Raw genomic sequence first — 21,030 nt, 5'->3', positions numbered from 1 at the left:
TATTTCTTTGTCTTACTTCTCTATATAGGGGATAATCATGCTCTAAGCTTTGGAACTGCAGTTCCCATAATGCTTTGTAGGATGTAAACAGGAATTATAATGTTGCCATTGATTCAGTGAGTTAGCTGTGAGCTACAACTTGAGTCCTGTTTTTTTAAGCCCGTCTGTGTTCACATGTAGTCAGACTGTCCCATCAGAGCAGCCGAACCAGCAGTCAGCAGCTCCTGTCTGCAGTGGACCCGTGGACGGACAGACAGCTGTCTCTGGATCACTGTGAGACTGAAGGAAACTTAGAAACAGCAGGATTCTCAGGCAGGTTCTGCAGCCGCTTTCTTCTCTGGCGTCTCAGCTGGTTTCTGGAGGTTTATTCTGGACGGACATCAGAGATGATGATCTCCTCTGGAAGTGTGAGTCACACTGAACGACTCAGTATTTGTTTCATGTCTGTGAGTTCAGATCTGACAGAGTTACGACTCTGAGAAGAAGAAGTACTCTAAGTCAGTGATTCCCAACCAGGGGTCACTTCTGCAGTTGCCCGAGGGTACGTGGAAAGATTGTGAAGTAGCTCAACTAGTTTGAATTTATATATATATATATTATTAAAATAATACATCCACAGCGGTAGTAGTATGATGCTGACCAAACCAACCTTAACATGGACACTTCATACTACGTATGAAATAAATATTATAACAACATCCACTTTTCTAACATCAGTAGCGTTATACATTTGGTGCGTGACAGCTGGGAATCGTCCTGTTGACAGGGCTGGTCAAACCTTAAAGGTATGGAACCACCGCTGACCGTGTTGCTGAGCCATCAAACCTCTGGCTCACAAAATAACTCGAGTGTGTTCACTGTACACCTGTGCTCGCGCAGGTAAGTGGTTCAGTCAACATAACTTTATTAAACACGTGCAAAAATGGATATTTGGGATTTGGTGAATCGACAGAATCGTAGAAGATCCAGGATTCGTATGTGAAACTAGACAAGGCTGCAGGTTTAGTTTCACAAGTGTGTGTGTTTGGGAGGCACATCAAATCAGTTTCTTTTACTTGAAAAAGGATTTTTTTCCAGTCCTGAGTTTTGGCTGCAGGCCTCCTCACAGGCTGCAGTTATAATGTCCACCAACCAGAAGGTCGGGCAGTGGCCTACTCTTAGCCTGACAAACGAAACACGGGGCAAAGACAGACCCTGGTGCCGGTTCAAGCATTCTTCCGCCTGATTTGTTTTTGCTCAGAGAGACGAGTTTTCAGCCAAACTGACATCACAAACACAAGAAGAAGAAGAAATGTTGTTTTATTCTTCCTCTCCTCCCCCCTCCTCCCCCTCTCGCTTTCCTTTCCCTTTCCTCTCCTTTCAAGCCTTTTCTTCTCCTCTGTGGGGGAGGAGGGGGAGGAGGGGGAGGAGGGGGAGACTCGTTTCCATATGAAAAAGAAGCAAAACCATTAAGCCAATTAAAGTATTTAAGGCGACAGATTCAAACTAAGAAGCTTTATTCACACTGACGCCTGGGAACGAGCGAGAGACTCTGCCTCTCTGTCTTCTGTTCATTTCTTCATTTTCTCTAAAAAACATTTTTAAATGTTTGTGTTTCATGTGATTCTTATCATTTCGAAAAATATTCAGATAATTTCATCAAAATGAAACAGTTCAGTTTGTTTGAGATCGGAAACTCTGAACACGAACTCTGATTTTTAATAATAACAAGTTAATAAACAACAATACAACCAAAGAAGCAGCTGAGTGATGAAGGTTTGAGGTAAAACATGATGTAATGTTTTATAGATCGGTGATCAGTTTGAGTGACTTTCACTTTAATTTATTAGCTTATTGACATTTCAAGCTGCAGAACTGAAGTCTAGAAACTAATAATCAACACGAGGCATCCTGAGGATAAAATTGTATGAGTGCTGCTGTGACCTCTGACCTCTGACCTCTGACCTGCCAATCATGCCGATCTCTGATTGGACAGTCAGTGAATTAATGTGGTTGTCAGGTGAGGTGTGTGCCATGGGCTGACAGGTACAGGTAGAGCCTGAGTGTGTGTGTGTGTATATATATGTGTGTGTGTGTGTGTGTGTGTGTGTGTGTGTGTGTGTGTGTGTGTGTGTGTGTGTGTGTGTGTGTGTGTGTGTGTGTGTGTGTGTGTGTGTGTGTGTGTGTGTGTGTGTGTGTGTGTGTGTGTGTGTGTGTGTGTGTGTGGTTTGTCAAGTCAGACAAAGCAGGACCGGATGTTGGGTGATGTTGACTTCAAAATAAAAGCGTTATAAAAACTTCAGTAATAAAAACAGTGCGTTGTGTGACCATGTGATTTTATTATTATTTATTATTATTATTATTGTTAATCTCTTAATTCTATTCTGTGCTGTAAATCACTTTGAATGAACTGTGTTGAATTGAATCTGTTTAGTGAAATGTTTTATTTCTCTGGTTTTCTAAACATAAAAACTGATGTGTTTTTAAAACAAGGTCTTTTGTTTTTATTTCACTTTTTGTTTTGTTGTGATATAAATGAGTGACAATTTTCCGTGCATTAAAATATTGTTTCTATTAATATTCCAGCATCATTTTATTTCATATAAGCTATTGTTTCAGTAGTTATTGTGCAGAGGAGGCTTGAGATGATCAATTTATTTCTGCCAGATTTATCGAACAATGACGCGCATTCTTACATGCTTTTATTCTGAAGGCCGGGGCCGGAAGCGGTGTGCTTCCTGTTGTTGCACTTGACCCCCCTCCTCAGCCTCCGCCAGTCTCGGTGTGTGTGTCTGTGTGTGTGGAGGACCGGACGGAGCGGAGGAACGGAGCCGCTGCTCGCCGACAGACAGCCGCTGAGCGCCGGGCAGGTCCGGAGGAGAGAGCCGGGGGCAGAGCTGGAGCTGCTGGAGGGATAACACCCGGAGCCACACCGGATTCACACCGGATTCTCCTCTGATCCGGATCAGTCCACCGGCCGCAGGAGAGTTCAGAGAGTTTTATTTTTCTTAACTTGTGGAATTAAAAACAGAACAAGAGGAGAGAGAAAGCAGCTCCGGGACCGGGTCTGGGTCCGGGTCTGGATTTATCTTCATGCTCTGCACACACACAGGAGGTCCGCTGTGATCCGGATCTACCGTGTTATTTTCTCTCTGTTTGTGTTCTGTTGCCGGACCATGGTGGGGGAGATGGAGGGGAAGGAGAAGCCGAGACCCAGTCCGGATTATCTGATGCAGCTCATGAACGACAGGAAGCTGATGAGCAGCCTGCCGAACTTCTGCGGGATCTTCCAGCACCTGGAGAGACTGCTGGACGAGGGTGAGACACCGACCCGTCTGTCTGTCTGTCTGTCTGTCTCTATAACTGTCTGTCTGGAAACTGCACTCAAGTCTGATCTTGAGGTACTTGTACTTTATTTAAAGTATTTGCATGTTAAGAAGCATTACAGGTGTTGTCATCAGCAGGAAGTCAGAACTAATTAAAACAGAGAAAAGCTGAAATAATAAAACAACAATCAGACGGGAAGTGTAGTTTTGGATTAAAGTGCAAATTAATTCATTTATTGCACAAAGTAAACATTTTTGAATCTTTTTCATATTTCAGAATGTTTTTCACTGCACTACAGAAGTATCAGCTACATGAACTTTAGAGCTGATCGATTAGTCGATTAATCGATTAGTGGATAAGTTAATTGGCAGCTCCCTTCATAATGTTTTAATATTCAGTTTTCTAATAAAAAAAACTGAGAAAAACAAAAGTCTTTTGAGAACAACGAGAAAATATTTGACTATTTTTGTTTGAAAAATTATTTAAAACGATTAATCGATGATCAAACTAGCTGCTGATTATTTTTCTGTCGATCAATTAATTGACTTATTGTTGCAGCTCTGATTTATATGATTATTATCACTGATGCATTAATGTGTGAGCAGCATTTTAATGTTGAGCTGATTTTAATAACTTCGATAAATGAAAACGCAAAGATGTTTAATCTGTAAAAATAATAATCAGATAAAAACTTTATTTAACAGTCAGAATATTTCAGAACAAAATCTTTTAATGTGAAACTTTAAATCTCTTGAAACGATCAAAGTGAAATGAACTAAATTTATTCTGAAATTAAAATATCAAAGAGTTTAATTTACATTGTGAGAAAATTTAAGGTGTCGGATAATTTCTTTATATTTAATGATGTTTGTAGTTTCTCATGAAACCAAAGCGCGTCTTTTATCCCTGAAATATCCAATAAAATGCAGATAAATTCACTAAACAGTTAAAATCCACTTTAAATGAATCTCACGTGAACATTCATGAGCCATTAATGTTCAGTGTTATATTTTCAGACCACCTTAAGTTTGTTCAGACTGAAGAAACTGTTTAAAGCTGCAACTAACAATTATTTTCATCATCGATTCGTTCAGAAACGACGGAAGGTCACAAAATAGTGGAAAAAGTCCAAACTGGCGTGTCTTGTTTTGTCCGAGTCTTTACAGAAATCACGAGATGACATCGTGTGTTTGGTCGCCTGACCTGCTGATCAGGAAACAGGTGGAGACACTAACCCGACAGTGAAGGGGGAGGGGGCTGATAGAGAGAAGAAGAAGAAGAGAGCTCGCACACACTGAAAACATCTGGAACTGTTTGTTTATTCAGAGAGAAGACAGTGTTTCTTAAATGCTTAGAAAATTCCACAGAGTTTGGTTGGTGGCAGATGGTGACAGACAGGTGAGCTCAGGTGTTTCCTGAAGACGTCCTCAGTGGACAGTTGGTCCTGAAGGATTTATGTTGGATTCATGTCAGCACTGTAGTTTCCCTGCACACCTGAACACACCAGATTGTATTCACTTCTTCTGAACGTCTTCGTCTCTGTTTCCTTCTTCTTCTTCTTCTCTTCTTCTTCTTCTTCTTCTTCTTCTTCTTCACCTCTGTTATTTCTCTGACCTCTCTCTCTCTGTTCATTTATTATATCTCTCTCTTTCTCTCTCCATTACACTAAGTGCAGCTATTCATCACTTAATTGGTCTAATTAATTAATTCAGAAGCTAAAATGAAATGAAGTCTGTGTGTGTGTGTCTTTCTGTGTGTGTGTGTATGTGTGGAAGCAAAATCAATTTACCCATAATTCCCTTTGGCTGGCGTCCCTGCTGTAATGGTCTCTGCAGTCAGGGAGTAAAACCAGCAGAGACAGAGTGTGTGTGTGTGTGTGCGTATAAAGAACAGCTTTATTGTGAAAGCAACGCAGAAAAAAGATCAACCAATCAGAATACAGACACATGACGGATATATGTCGGGAACTAAAATCTGCTCCTGTTTCCGACGACTGAACTGAAACAAAGACGCCTCTCCAAACCTCAGAACGCTTCCATGTAACTGTTGCAGTTGTATTTTGATTTTAAAATGCTTATTATATTAATATAATCTGGATCAACCTGCAGGTGTCACCTGGTAGTTTACAGACCAGCTGCTTAAATATTCCTGACACTATTCTTTAGTTTGTCGCTGCTCAAACAAATCTCACAACAAACAAGAAGAAGCCACAAAGACACTCCTTTAAAAATAATGTTACACAGGTGAACGCAGCTTCCCCCGAACACGACTACGTCTGAGCCTTTAGTTACCCGTCTATAAGCCACTGAGAGCGCAGTCCTCTCCACAATTACGACAATAAATATCTGACTGTCACAGTCCGTCTCTCTGTCCCTCCTCTCCAGACACAGTCCCTGCTCCCCCCTTCATTGCCATTTTCCATCCATCCACCAGATGCCCTCGGATTTTCCCTCCTTTGCCCATCACCTGACTGCCTCACCCATCTACTCACCTGTTCTCACTTCCCTCATCTGGTCTGCAGTTGCCTGGACTTCCCCGCCCATCTCCTCACCTGCATCTCATTCCCTCATTAGCCTCTCAGTTCATATACCGGCCCATTCCCTGTCAGACTTGTGCTCCTCCATCCAGCAACACCTGTCCCCTGAGTGAAACCTATACCTATATTGTAAGTCACTCAAAGCACAAAGGTGACACCTATTGGACCAATTTTGTGTCCTACATACACTAAACTCTAGAAAAAGCTCCTACAGACCGGCCCCTAATTGTAATGACTAACAGACATAACAATTCTAGGAATTACAAATTAAGGAGCCATAATCATAATGATGCAATGATGAGTATAATTTACCACACATTTTAGTCACACATGTTCCACATACACAGGATACTTGGGATGACCTGCTAACCTGCAGTCTCATGTAGCAGGCAAAGTTTAGCCACAGGCCTTTTAACAACATTAGACTTTGTCTGCAGACGCACTGAAAGCACAAGTCCTTTCTTATCATGAGGACTACAAGTACCTGGGACTACATATGGACAATAAACTGGACTGGGCTAAGAACACTCACACAAAGCTATTTACAGGAAGGGCCAGAGCCGCCTCTGTTTCCTGAGGAGGCTGAGGTCCTTCAACATCTGCTGGACGATGCTGAAGATGTTTTATGAGTCTGTGGTGGCCAGTGCTGTCCCGTATGCTGTTGCATGCTGGGGCAGCAGGCTGAGGGCAGCAGGCTGAGGGCAGCGGACGCCAACAGACTCAACAAACTGATCCGTAAGGCCGGTGACATTGTGGGGGCGGAGCTGGACTCTCTGGCGGTGGTGTCAGAGAGGAGGATGCTGGGTAAACTACACGCCATCTTGGACAGCGTCTCCCACCCGCTCCATGACGCGCTGGTCAAACAAAGGAGCGCCTTCAGCGGAAGACTCATCCCCCCACAATGCACCACAGAGCGCCACAGGAAGTCATTCCTGCCTGTGGCCGTCAGACTCTTTAACTCCTCCCTCTAAGTGTCAGTCTGTATGACCCGAAGTCACTAAACTGGACACTGATCATTAACATCTCTGCAATACTTGAGATAACTGTGCAATATTCTGTGTTAATACTGCTGTGCAGTAAACTCTTTTCAGTTTAAAATTCCCTAATTATTGATATTATTCATACCTCTATTTCTGCTGTGCAATATCCTCCGTCTCATAATCATCTTAATAAGCTACACTTAACTTGACAGTTCATGCACTATTACTTACTACTTGTATTATTACTTTGTATTATTATACCGTACATACTTATCATCAACCGGTAAACCCACTTTGTACTTTACACTTATTTTAATTTTATACTTATATCCACTTTGTACTTAATTTATCTGACCTGTATTATAGTGTATTATATTCTGATTTGCTTAGTGCTTCTCTTCCTGTGTGCACTGACGTGTCAGTGAGCAGCTGTAGCAAAAGAGTTTCCCCTCGGGGATCAATAAAGTATTTCTGATTCTGATTCTGAAACCCTCCAAGACTCTTCTGAGTGGCTAGGAGCCTCATGGGGCAGTATAATCCATTATGACTACAATATCTCCAAGCTTTACATTTCTCCTTTTTTGGTTCCATTTTTGCCTCTCCTGCAGCAAAGGTAGGTATTCCCGTACCCATTCCTTCCAGACAAGATCAGATGTACTGAACTTGTTTCCATCTTCATTTTACATACAGGTCAAGTGGCTCAAACAATTCAGATGGCAAGGATGGCCTTCCTTTCATGAGAAGGATATGGTAGACAGTTTGGTGACAGGCCGATCATTTATAACGGCTTCAGCTTCACACATGACTGTATGAAGTCCATCGTCATCCAATCAAGTCCAAAATAGTCATTAGTAAATGGCAGATAATCTGCCATTTGGCTCCACCATTCTACCATTATATCTTCTACAGAAGCAGCATTCTGTTATAATTCTCCTCACAACTGAGTTGGCACTTGTGACCCAGTACTTCCTCTCAGCGTGGACAGAGTGTGGTTGCGACCACTGTGGCCAAGCTTTTGGTGAATGTGCTTGAGGATGAGAGTGGCTACATTTTGATCTTTGGAGAGGATGAGTGGATGCTTAGTTTCCTCTGGAAAGGAGCCTTTAGTCAACCGCCCTCCAACTCGCAGGAGCCCATTATTCAAATATGGATCCAACCTGTAAATAATACTCTGCCTGCTCACTGTAGCTTTCCTGGATGACAACGTAGCAATCTCTTCTCCAAATCTTTGCTGCTGACAGTACCGAATGAATGATAGCAAGCTTGGCCTCCAAAAGATCATCTGTCAACAAAGTTTGTCTCCTTGGCCTGTCTTTAACCCCTTGCTTCTCTTGCCACATGACACTATTGTCTACTCTGTTTTCTGGCATCAGAAGCCTCCGACCTGTGACTCTTTTCCAAAAGAGTCTCTTTCAGTTTAAGGAACCAAGCAACTGCTACTTTGAGCCTCTTGCAATCTGAGAAGTAGGCCATTAGCCGACTAGTGGCATCAGGTGAGCCCTCCGCAATAACAACATTCACCATGGCTTCCTTCTTGACCTCTAGTTCATCTGCTTCTATTACAGTTTCCCTTCTGGTTTACACAAAAACTTCAATCCACCTGTTGTCATGAATGACATGTCAAACCCTCACTCATCTGGATGCATCATCCGCTGGGTTTTCCTTGGAGCTGACATACTGCCATTGTGAAGTTCTACAAGTTCTATGCAACATGGATGTCATTTGTCATTCTGCATCCTGAGTTAAGTGACTGCTCCATATCCTGCTTCACTAGCATCTGAAAAGTGATGAAGCTGAGCATGTGTAAGGTGTCCAAAGCCCTTAGGTTTGATGCACCTTTCAACCTTGAACTCAGACAGCATTTCCAGGTCCTCCAACCACCTTGTCCACTGATGCAAGATGTCCTGGGGTATGGTCTCATCCCATCCAAAGTTTCTTGCAGCATGATTTTGGCAGGCAGCACAACTGGTGCAAGAAAACCAAGAGGATCATATACGGAACCAGACACCGACAAAATCCCATGTCTGGTGCAAGACTTTTGATGGACCTCCATCTTGAACTTGAATGAATGAATCATTCTCAGCACACCACTGCAGACCAAGAAGCTCTCTCTACAGGAAGTTTGTCTTTATCCAGATTCAGTTCCTTCAAATCTTTAGCGCTGTGTTCCTCAGGAAGAGTTTGCAACATGGTGCGATTGTTGCTGATCCATTTTTTCAGTGAACCCTGAACAAAGAGCAGTTAGATATTTGACCATGAGGCAGCTTCCTCTTCAGAGACCATGCTCGGCAGACAATTGTCAATGTAAAAAAGTTTTTTCTTAACTGTTTGAATCCCTTCAGATGGAAAGTCAGGCTGATTGTCATCTGCCTTTTTCCTCAGAGCGAAGCTAGCACAACTAGGAGAGTACACAGCACCAGACACATGGCTGTAGTGACCAAGTGTTGCAGAAATTTCCACAGTCTCCATGAACTTGATGTCCTCTCTTGATAACTGAAATTATGGTTGTACTGCTTACTCAGCATTTCTTCCAGCCTACACACAGAAATTCTGTTGAAGGGAACTCAGCTTCCAAACTGCTGTCATTTCCTTGCAAAGGACCATTAATGACCCATCCCAAAGCTGTTCTTATAGCATATGGGCCATCCCCACGGCTGTTAATGACCTCCCAAGGTTCCAACATCTTGGGAGCATTGCTTCCAATCAACAGGTCAACATTAGCCTTTATGCTGGGAATTCGTACCTTTGACAGGTATGACCATCTTGCCAAATCTCCTTCAGTCACAACATCATTTGTACTTACAGGCATTTTCTTCTGGGTGAGGACTTCTGGGAGCTTATAGAAGAGGTTGGTCTCAAACTCAGACACTTCAAAGCCTGAACACTCATATGCTGGAAAAACCCTTTCATGTCCCATGGTTTATAGGAGAAAGTGCATGCTACTGGCTCTTTGGAATGTTCTGTGTTGGCTGTCTCTCGTCAACATGAAGCACCCTGGGATGGTTTTGACCACAAATCCTCCAGTGGATGCAGCTAGCATAGCTTCCAGCTCAAGTTGTTCTCTTCTCCTTTTCAGCTGTTGCTCTTTTTTCTCCAAAGCATTCTTTTTGTTTAAAGCTTCTACATGAGAAAACAGTGCAGCTCTGTCTGCCTCTGCTTTGATTCTTGCAGAGGAAGTAGTGCTAGATTTTACACTGCATGAACTCTTTCTTCTTGAGTGTTTGCTAGCAACATTTGAAACACTGTCCTCTGGATTAACACCATCATCATCATCATTATTATCATCACCACCCTTAAATGCATAATGTTCAGAACATGCTACCCACCCTTTCACATCAGAAATAAATTCATCATTAAACATGATTTTTGCTTTGAACCATGTGTCATGCTTTTCTTTTTCATCACCAGGTAACATACCCATCAAAGAACCATGAATACCTTTCACTTCATCACATAAATTGACAAGATCATCAAGAGCACATTGTACCTCTGATTTTTACCTCTTTTTTTGCATAAGCCCTTGGATTATTTTTCTTAAATTACTAGCCTTATTTAGCTTAGCTTTCCTAGCACTCTGCAACCTTTCCAGCCTTTCTGCAAATGCCTTAGCAGTTAATTTCACACCACATTTTTCTTTGTCCTTTTGTGTATCAGTATCATCATTAGTGATACTGTTTAATTCAGCTGACTGTGCAATAGCCTCAGCGGTCCTGTCCACAATTTCACACACATCCATAATTTAGCCTTTTTCCACACACACTTGATCTCAACAAAGTTAAAAAGGTCAATTGTCCTCTCTCTTCGACCACCAATGCATTGAATTTACCCCGATATATGTGTATAGCAAACACTGTAAACATGAATGGCTATTCATGATAATTTGTACCTGAACCTTACTCTGATTCTTACCCTGCACCCGTACCAGTACCTGCCTACCTGTACTGGAACATGCCTGTCTGTAAGCCTTTATACAACTCCATATTGCTGCACCTGCTCTGTTGCCTTCATCTGCATTTGGGTCCTATCCCTGTCCCCTGTATTAATCACATTGTGACATCTGACAGGATCTAATGGTGCTTTTATAAACTGCAGACTAGTAAACTTGGATTCCAGATTTAACAATGAGACGAGTCCTGATCTCCATCAGAGCTGGTTGGATGATCAGCAAAGAGGTTGTACTTTTAAGAGGAATTGTCTTCCTACCACATAAACTTATAAATGAAGGAAAAACATCAGAAAATTATAATAACGTCTTCCCTGGTTCTCCCAGCTCTGCCTCCTCTATGGAGGCCAATTCAGTCGGGTTTCTTCCACCATCTGATGATATCTTCAGTCCGGGTCAGCAGTTCTCCTCCCTGCTGAAAACAGTCTGGAGTCTAAGTCCTGTCTCCCCCTCCTGAGTTGTCTGACTGTCTTTCAGATTCCCTTCAAGGCTGACTGAAAGTCCTTCTCCTTCGCCTACCTGAACATGTCCCACACTTGAGTTTTTCCCCTTCAGAATCCGCAGTCCTCCTGACCTCCTGACACCTGTCTGCTGCTTCAGGCTCCACTACCAGCCTGAGAGGACTCCTTCTTCAACTTGATGTCCTCCTTCACTGCTGTTTTCCACCAGCAGGTTCTTTGGTTGCTGCCACGACCTTCTGACCAAAACCTCGAGCAGCAACCTCCGCAATGGAGGTTTTGAACGTGGTTCACTCTGAGTCCATGTCTCCAGCCTCCCCCGAGATGCAGGAAGAATTCCTCTGAAAAGGTAGGGGTGAAGAACCCACTGACAGGGGCCTCAGCCAGATGTTCTCAGTTCATCCTCTCTACATTTCTGGGTTTACCAGGTCTGTCCGGCATCCCCCACCCCCTCCTCATCTTGGCCTGCAGCCCAACTGTCAACACACCCAATCCTTTCATCCAGCTTTGCAAGTGGTGGACTCATGAGTCATGACATTGCTTCCTGTCCAGCCTTTGTTCCACTAGCTTCTGTAACTCAACACAATCTCTCATTCAGCACTTCTTTCATCGGAAAACAATCAAGTTTATTTACCATATTCTCAGATAAATCAGCTCCACCACAGCAGCTAATATTAGAAACTGAAACCTTCATGGCTTCATGAAGTTAAACAACGATTACTATGAGCACAGAAAAAGAACTACAGCTCCCATGAAAAAACTACAAGTGCTTACATCATCGTAAGATGGTTTAAAACATAAATATAAAACTCTCTCCTCTGAAGTAATTTTTCTAACTTTCTAGTTGTAATCTCTGCTGTTATTACAGACATGTGAACTAACCACAGACACTCGACTGTCCTGCTGTTATTACAGACTCATGATGGTCTGTGGACTTATGGGAAAGTTTGTTTGTAAAAAGCTGCTAAAAACATAGAAATTGAATAAACGATTGTTCTTTAAAAAACTACTGTCCTGATCTAAACATATGAAGCACATGACATAAAAAGTTTTATCTGGGTTTTTAGTTATTGTTACAAATGTAAATGTGATTTTGAATGAGGTTTTCTTACTTCTGGAACAGAACCTGGTTTCATACTATATTTTCATAGTAGCAGTAGTACTTTTACTGTAGTAGTAGCAGTAGTAGTAGTACTGTAGCAGTAGCAGTATCAGCATTAGTAGCAGTGGTGATTCTAGAGTCTATTGGGGCCATAAGCAAAAAATCCCAGGGGCCCCTCGAACCAGTGTTTATCAATTCAATTCAATTCAATTCAATTTTAGGGAGGCACAATGCAAATACCACCTAGAATTTTTTTAAACCCTTTTTTTTAAATAGTAGAATTGTAATTGTAGTATTAATATTAATAAATTATTAATAATAGGAATGACAGATATAGGAATAATAATGTCAGCATCAGTAACAGAGCCAATAACAACAACTGTAGTAGCAGGTGTCGAGCAGGAACACAGGGGCAGCAGGTGGCCCACAACCACAGATCCAGACTCTGCAGGAACACAGGGGCAGGAGGTGGCCCACAACCACAGATCCAGACTCTGCAGGAACACGGGGGCAGCAGGTGGCCCACAACCACAGATCCAGACTCTGCAGTTCCGGAGGCAGAAATACCTGCTGAAAGCAACAGAAGGAGAGAGGAGAGAGACGAGAAAGCACAGAACTACGGGAGAGAGAAGATGTCGAGTTAGTAACATGCAGTAATGGGATAAAAATGCATACAGATGGAGAGGGAGAGGAGGAGAGAGGTGCATCATGGGAAGTCTCCCGGCAGTCTAGGCCTATAGCAGCATAACTAAGGGATGGTTCAGGACTCACCTGAGCCAGCCCTAACTATAAGCTTTATCACAGAGTTAAGTCTTAAGCCTACTCTTAAATGTGGAGATGGTGTCTGCCTCCCGAACCCAAACTGGGACCTGGTTCCACAGGAGAGGAGCTTGATACCTGAAGGCTCTGGCTCCCAGTCTACTTTTGGAGACTCTAGGAACCACAAGTAACCCTGCATCCTGGGAGCGCAGTGCTCTACTGGGGTAATAAGGTATTATGAGATCTTTAAGATACGATGGTGCCAGACCATTAAGATTTTACCATTATGTTATAAATAATCTGACACCAACGAAAAATGTACAAAATCTAAACTGTTTTTATTTCAAATGTTCGTAATTTTCAATTAGGGGTATATATTGTCATAAAGAATCTAGAGTATGTGTTATCAAGTATCACACTTATCAGTATCAGCACTCGGAAAGGGCGCTTGATCTGCATGTGTTGGTGTTGGGGTTATGCCACTGGAGGTGGACGTTGACTGAACCGATATGACAAAAAACAACAGGGTACATATTAACATAGTCTTTACAGGGCATATGTTATCAATTCAAGTAAAATGCTGAACTTACAGTTATCAATATCAGCATTTGGAGGGGGCACTTTATCCTTCTCTTTTGCTGGTTTCAGAAACTTCATAAATGATCCTGAGAAGAGATAAGAATGTGATATGATACTAATTATAGTAGCATTTTAATAAAGTCAATTCAAAATGCTTTCACATCAAGTTCAACTTTTTAATGTTCTCCTTGGACATAGCTTTCAATATTCACAGCTTCCATAGCCTTCATAGTTTAGCTCAGACACGGCTTTCATCAGTTACAGAAAAAGCTATTGTCAAGCTGTTTTCTTTCCTCCAAATCACTCCATTACATTTTGTATGAAAGGTCTCCTCTAGGAATGGAAGAGACAATATTAATTTTGGTAACATTGCCCAAGTTGAATGGTTGTGTGAAGTTTCAGTAATATATAGCTTATTCGCTTTCTTTCACACTGCTAGCTAGCAAGTTAGTTGAGTGCCTCGACTCGTCACGGCTAGCGGAGCTGGACCCGCACTCCAGGCTGGACTCTCCGGCTCTGCTAGCTATCTTAACTAACAAAAAACGTGAAAGAATAAACACCATTAGTCTAACGCTAGCTGAAGTTATTCAAGTGTCTACCACACAGTTAAGGCTAACATTAGACTAAATAACAGCATTCAGCAGTTATTAACTGTTACACAACTTAATCATCATAGCTGCTCTATTTACCACTGTCTTGCTTTCTTTTTTCTCATCCTCCTTTTCTCTTTCTATTTTCACTTCCAGACAGATAACTCCTCTTCATTTCCTTCATTGACTTTCATTTCAAACTTCATGTATCATGCAAGTTCGATGGGAATGACATGGGGCCCCTTTAGGGAGGTTTCCTATTGAGATGTCATTGCAAAAAGTCCATTGTTTGTTTAAGGGGGAGGGGCTTGCAGTCACTGCAGTTGCCACATTTTGACACATTGCTTTGGAGTAAAGTTTATCAGCCCTCGGGAGCCCCCTAACAGCCTGGGGCCCAAAGCAGTTCCCTGCCTTGCCTGTTCACATACTGCGGGTCTGAGTAGCAGCAGTAGTAGTACTAGTAGCAGCAGTAGCAGTAGTAGTAGTATCAGCAGTAGTAGTAGTAGTAGCAGTAGTATCAGCAGAAACAGCAGTAGCAGCAGTAGCAGCAGCAGCAGCAGCAGCAGCAGCAGCAGCAGTAGTAGCAGCAGTAGCAGCAGCAGCAGTAGCAGCAGTAGCAGCAGAAGCAGCAGCAGGAGTAGCAGCAGGAGTAGCAGCAGTAGCAGCAGCAGCAGCAGCAGCAGCAGCAGCAGCAGCAGCAGCAGCAGCAGCAGCAGCAGCAGCAGCAGCAGCAGCAGCAGCAGCAGCAGCAGCAGCAGCAGCAGCAGCAGCAGCAGCAGCAGCAGCAGCAGCAGCAGCAGCAGCAGCAGCAGCAGCAGCAGCAGCAGCAGCAGCAGCAGCAGCAGCAGCAGCAGCAGCAGCAGCAGCAGCAGCAGCAGCAGCAGCAGCAGCAGCAGCAGCAGCAGCAGCAGCAGCAGCAGCAGCAGCAGCAGCAGCAGCAGCAGCAGCAGCAGCAGCAGCAGCAGCAGCAGCAGCAGCAGCAGCAGCAGCAGCAGCAGCAGCAGCAGCAGCAGCAGCAGCAGCAGCAGCAGCAGCAGCAGCAGCAGCAGTAGTAGCAGCAGCAGCAGCAGCAGCAGCAGCAGCAGCAGTAGCAGCAGCAGCAGTAGTAGTAGCAGCAGCAGCAGCAGCAGCAGCAGCAGTAGTAGTAGTAGTAGTAGTAGTAGCAGCAGTAGTAGTAGTAGTAGTAGTAGTTCACACAGCTGTGTTTCTGTTTCTGGATGTGTGTGTGTGTGTGTGTGTGTGTGTGTGTGTGTGTGTGTGGCCCGAGGGTCAGAGCAGGAATTTGATTGGACGCAGGAGTTTTCAAAAGCTGTCAAATGAAATCACTAAAAACAGAAAGAGAGAGAGAAAAGTTTTAATAATAGATACATAAATCTTCCTGATAGGTTAATCATCACCGCCTGAACACACACAGAGGAGTATTATTGACTCTGCCCACAGATAATCCTGGACTCTGATTGGCTGGACATTGGTGGTCATTATGTATATTGCCCCAAATATATTATTATATGTTTTTTTATATTCTGGTACTAAACATTTATTATGTTATGTTCATAACATCAGATGTTCTTTTTGAATGAAGAAAGTACAGCTGTAACAGAGAGTGATGCATAATGTTGCTAGGCTAGTCAGTTTTTTCATATCAGTGGTTCCCTACCTGGGGGTCTGGATCCCAACAAGGGGGCACAAGATAAATCTGAGGGGTCACAAGATGATTATAATATAGTAAAGCAGAAAGAAACATATTTAAGTTTCATTATAGTTTCTTTCATCTTTGCTTTGTTTTCTTGTGTTACTGGATAATTTGAACTGAAAATTATTCAGTTCAAAAAATGAAAGCAAATGGTCTTTGGTTGAAGAGGTCAAAGTTGGTAGATATTTGCAACTACTGGCAGCAAGTAGACATTGCTCTGGTTTTCAGGGCTCACAAACCTAAAAGGTTTATAGTGAGTCTGTTTGAGTCAGTCACCAGTTAAAGTGTTTAGTTAGTTCAGTTTAACCTGCAGACTTTCTGTTTAGAAACAGATCAGAGATTACTGCTGTCACTGGATGGGTCAGGGAGAAAGAAATCCACCAACAAGTCCCGGGCTCCTGATTGGCTCAGACAGAGCTGTCCTGGCTCCTGATTGGCTCAGACAGAGCTGTCTGGGCTCCTGATAGGCTCAGACAGAGCTGTGGTGAGCTGAATCATCAAACAGACAGCTTCATTAAATCTCCCAGCATGCACTGGGAGGAAGAAAAGCACCTGCAGAAATAAATCTGACAGCACAGGGAAGGTCAGGGATGGTGTGGGGGTCATGGCAACTGTTGTCTGGGATACTGTAACAACCAGCTAATTTCACAGCCTGACCTTCGGGCAGCAGGGTTCAGGAGGCTCAGGCTCCACAAAGAACCTCGATGCTGTGTGTCAAGCAGGAAACACAAGGGTTTGGACCCAAACACAGACAACGTAAGCAGAGTAGGTGCACCTGGCGAGTAATTTGGAGCTGGAAGAAGGGACTAATACAAGCCCTCTCTCTCCCGGCGTGAACTGTCTCAGTCTAGCCTTCTGTCGTACAGCCGTTGTTGACATTCCTGAGCCTGGAGCAAATTCTCTCGTGACAACTGCCCTAACGTGTGGAGTTTTGCTCTCAGGTCCAGGACGTGCTGAACTTCGTTTTTACTGGGGCTCGGACAATCCTCTCAGTTTTCTCTAACCAGGTCCAGAACCCCCCAGGGTTTTCTGCCAAATAGCAGCTCAAAGGGAGACAATCCCGTGGAGACCTGGGATACCTCCTGCACTGCAAACAACAGAGGATCTAGCCACCTATCCCAATTGCGCTCATCCTCGTGCACAAATTTATGGATCTTGGTCTTCAAAGTTTTGTTTAGATGCTCAACAAGCCTGTCGGTCTGAGGGTGGTATACACTGGTCCGAATTGACTTGATGTGTGACATGAATGAGGTGCCCTGGTCAGTCAGGATCTCTTTCGGGATCCCGACTCGGGAGATGACCTGAAACAGTGCCTGTGCCATGCTCTTTGCAGAGATGGTGCGCAGAGGGACTGCTACGGGATATCACGTTGCCTAGCTCACTAACACTAGCACAAAGCAATATTCGTGTGCACTCTGGTAAAATGGCCCGATGAGGTCCATCCCTATGCGTTCAAATGGGACCTCCATTAATGGTGATGGGTGCAAAGGCACTGTTGTGTGTGTGAGAGACCCTAGGTTCAGCATGCTGCTGTGTATTTAGGGAGAGCATAATTAGTCAGTCACTTTCAGCTGTGACAGTTACCTCTTCCTGACGCTGCTCACCTGAGCCACTCCTTCACCTCTCCCTCTGCAGCTGACAGCTACCCATGCCCACCTCCACATTAATCTTTAACTGGTATAATTCCCAGTATCTGGAAGTCTGCTCATGTGATTCTTTTGTACAAGGCAGGAGACAACAGCGACCCCAATAATTATCGGCTGATATCCAAATTTACCTGAATGGCAAAAATCCTGGAATCACTGAATATCCAACTCAAAGTATTTGTCTCAGAATATTCTGTTTTGAACCCTGTCTTGTTTCAGACCTATGCATAGTACCATATCTGCTGTTAAATTAGTTGTAAACAATTTTGGTTCTTGTATGGACAAAAGGAAGCATGGTGCTGCTGTTTTCATTGACTTGACAAAAGCCTTCGATACAGTTGATCATTCTCTGCTTATTCAGACACTCTGTAATATTGGGTTTGATTCAACTGCTTTTAGATGGTTTCAGAATTACCTTTCCGAAAGATTTCAGTGTGCCGAAGCTGAAAATATCTCTAAAAATAGAGTTTTTACCAGTAACAAAAGGTTTTCCACAAGGATCAGTTCTGGGCCCTGTCTTCTTTACAATTCATATTAATAATGTTGTCTCTTCTCTGATTGACTGTAATGTACATCTTTACGCAGATGACACTATTCTGTATTGTTTCGCTCACTCTGTACAACTTGCTGTTGAGAACCTACAACTTTTAGCGCTGTTCAAGATGCACTTGTCAACCTTAAACTAATACTTAATGCAAGCAAAACAAAGTTCATGCTTTTTTTTCTAGAGCAAGAGATATTGATTTTAACAGTCTACACCTAGCCACACTGAATGGTAGCAATATTGAGAGTCACAGAGTATAAATATCTTTGTATTTGGCTTGTTGAATGCGTTACACTACTTTTGCTTTACTTTCACCAAGATCACTGCAGAAGCACGACTAGGCATCATAAAATGGAAGAGGGTTGTGTTGTTTCATCCCTGCAAATGCCCCTATATTGCAGCACTTATGGTAAAAAGACGTTTCAGTCATTCCTGTCCACCAGCTGTGTCTCACAGGCGTAACCGCGACCTGAAGCGTTTATCCACGCTTCAAGTCTATTTTTTACACATCGACAATACCCACGTAAACGCAAGGTTGATACCCAATAAAAAGGCACTGAATAAATATATTTATCTACATTTTGCAACCTTGGCGGAGCAAAGTGTGCTGCTCTCTCTCTCTGCTCCGGTTTGTAATGTAGGTTAAAATATCATAGCGACAGGCCACATTTCCCATCATGCATTTAATGAGGATCCTTTTAAATAAAATAAATGCAATGGTGGACTGAGTAGTTCTTTAAATTTTATGTGCCAAAATGCAAATGGTAAGTGGACTGTACGTGTATAGCGCCTTTCTACTCTTTCCGACTACTCAAAGCGCTTCACACTAAATGTCGCATTTAATCGAGCTAACAGACTCTAATCACGTGTGTTAACCCGTCTGTGTGTTTACGTGTGTAAACGCGTGTGTTAACGTGTGTTAATGTCTGTGAACATGTGTTAATGTGTGTTAACGCGTCTGTGTGTTTACGCGTGCGTTTACACGCGTGTGTTAACGCATGTTAACGTGTGTGTTTACGCATGCGTGTTAACGCGCTTGTTAACGCATGTTAACGTGTTAACACATGTGTTTACACGCGTGTGTGTTAACGCGTGTGTTAACATGTGTTAATGCGTCTGTGTGTTAACGCGTGCGTTTACGCGTGTTAACGTGTTAATGTCTGTGAACATGTGTTAATGTGTGTTAACGCGTCTGTGTGTTAACGCGTGTGTTTACACGCGTGTGTTAACGCATGTTAACGTGTGTGTTTACGCATGCGTGTTAACGCGCTTGTTAACGCATGTTAACGTGTTAACACATGTGTTTACACGCGCGTGTGTTAACGCGTGTGTTAACATGTGTTAACACGCGTCTGTGTGTTAACGCGCGCGCCACGCGCGTGTAAACGTGTGTTAGCATGTGTTAACGTGTGTTAACATGTGTTAATGTGCATTAACGCGTGTGTAAACGCGTGTGTGTTAACGTGTGTTAACATGTGTTAATGTGTGTTAACACGCGTGTGTGAACGTGTTTTAACACGTGTTAATGTGTGTTAACGCGTGTGTAAACGCGTGTGTAAACGCGTGTGTTAACGTGTGTTAATGCGAGTTAACGTGTTTTAACGTGAGTTAACGTGTGTTAGCGTGTGTTAACATGTGTTAATGTGTGTTAACGCGTGTGTAAACGCGTGTGTGTGTTAACACGTGTTAACATGTGTTAATGCGCGTTAACGTGTGTGTGTTAACGTGTGTTAACGCGTATAAATGCGTGTTAATGTGTGTTAACACGTGTTAACATGTGTTAACGTGTGTTAACGTGTGTTAATGTGTGTTAACGTGTGTGTGTGTTAACGCGTATAAATGCGTGTTAACGTGTGTGTGTGTGTGTTCCAGAGATCAGCCGTGTGAGGAAGGACATGTACATCGACACGCTCAACGGTTCAGAGAGGAGCAGCGAGCTGCCGGACGCCGTCGGTCCAAACGTCCAACTGCAGGAGAAACTCTACGTCCCCACAAAGGAGCATCCTGATGTGAGTGTGTGTGTGTGTGTGTGTTACTGATTTATATTGATTTATTTATTCAATATTATTGATTAAAGTGTGTTAAGGAGTCACAGATGGACAGATGTTGAAGCCCCCCCCTACATGAGACATAACACAGCTACAAACGACGATGAAGTTGTTTTCGGACGACTTCGTGGTCAGAAAACTGAAATCTGAGTTCACCTGGTTAACAGGTGACATTGTTCTGGTTCATGGAACCAGTTCAACTTCAAAGATGTTTCCTGTGTGAGGAAATAAAGTCTGCAGCGACTCTGCGGCTGCTGTAAAGACTTCAAACAGCATGTTTGTGAAAACAGTGTGTTACCTGTCTCTCTCTCTCATTGGTCCAGATGTGATGACAAATAATCACAGCAACAGGAAGTCCTGTGACCTCAGCAGGAAGTCACTTTGTGATTCAGATCACGACACAACTAACGTACGGAGTATAGTGAACTTTATTTAAACAGTTCTTATAATAGTGAACTTTATTTAAACAGTTCTTATAATAGTGAACTTTATTTAAACAGTTCTTATAATAGTGAACTTTATTTAAACAGTTCTTATAATAGTAATCAACAGTTGGATCAATACAGGTGTGATGATGTCATCACTGCTGTGATATGAAAACCCAGCTGATTGCCAGGTTATTGATCAGCAGGTTATTGATCAGCAGGTTATTGATCAGCAGGTTATTGGCCAGCAGGTTATTGATCAGCAGGTTATTGGCCAGCAGGTTATTGGCCAGCAGGTTATTGATCAACAGGTTATTGGCCAGCAGGTTATTGATCAGCAGGTTATTGGTCAGCAGGTTATTGATCAGCAGGTTATTGGCCAGCAGGTTATTGATCAGCAGGTTATTGGCCAGCAGGTTAT

General features: G+C 43.0%; 1 protein-coding gene across 3 annotated transcripts in view; it reads left to right on the top strand.

The window, feature by feature from the left end:
• The first annotated feature begins 2,746 nt into the window (after positions 1 to 2,746).
• LOC122884127 (protein quaking-like) overlaps positions 2,747 to 21,030 on the top strand; it is a 37,859-nt gene continuing 19,575 nt past the window's right edge. For 2 of the 3 annotated variants that reach the window (XM_044213558.1, XM_044213557.1), the window contains exons 1-2: positions 2,748 to 3,297; positions 20,009 to 20,145. In XM_044213558.1, coding sequence (XP_044069493.1) covers positions 3,156 to 3,297; positions 20,009 to 20,145 — 279 coding nt within the window. In that variant the 5' untranslated portion in view covers positions 2,748 to 3,155. Of the gene's footprint in view, positions 3,298 to 20,008; positions 20,146 to 21,030 lie in introns of all 3 variants that reach the window. The other variant, XM_044213559.1, reaches the window with a different exon arrangement.

Source organism: Siniperca chuatsi, linkage group LG11 (genome assembly GCF_020085105.1).
Source record: "Siniperca chuatsi isolate FFG_IHB_CAS linkage group LG11, ASM2008510v1, whole genome shotgun sequence".
Lineage (NCBI taxonomy): Eukaryota > Metazoa > Chordata > Actinopteri > Centrarchiformes > Sinipercidae > Siniperca > Siniperca chuatsi.
The sequence above is the reverse complement of the archived record's forward strand: the minus strand, read 5'-3'. Positions and strand labels throughout refer to the sequence as shown.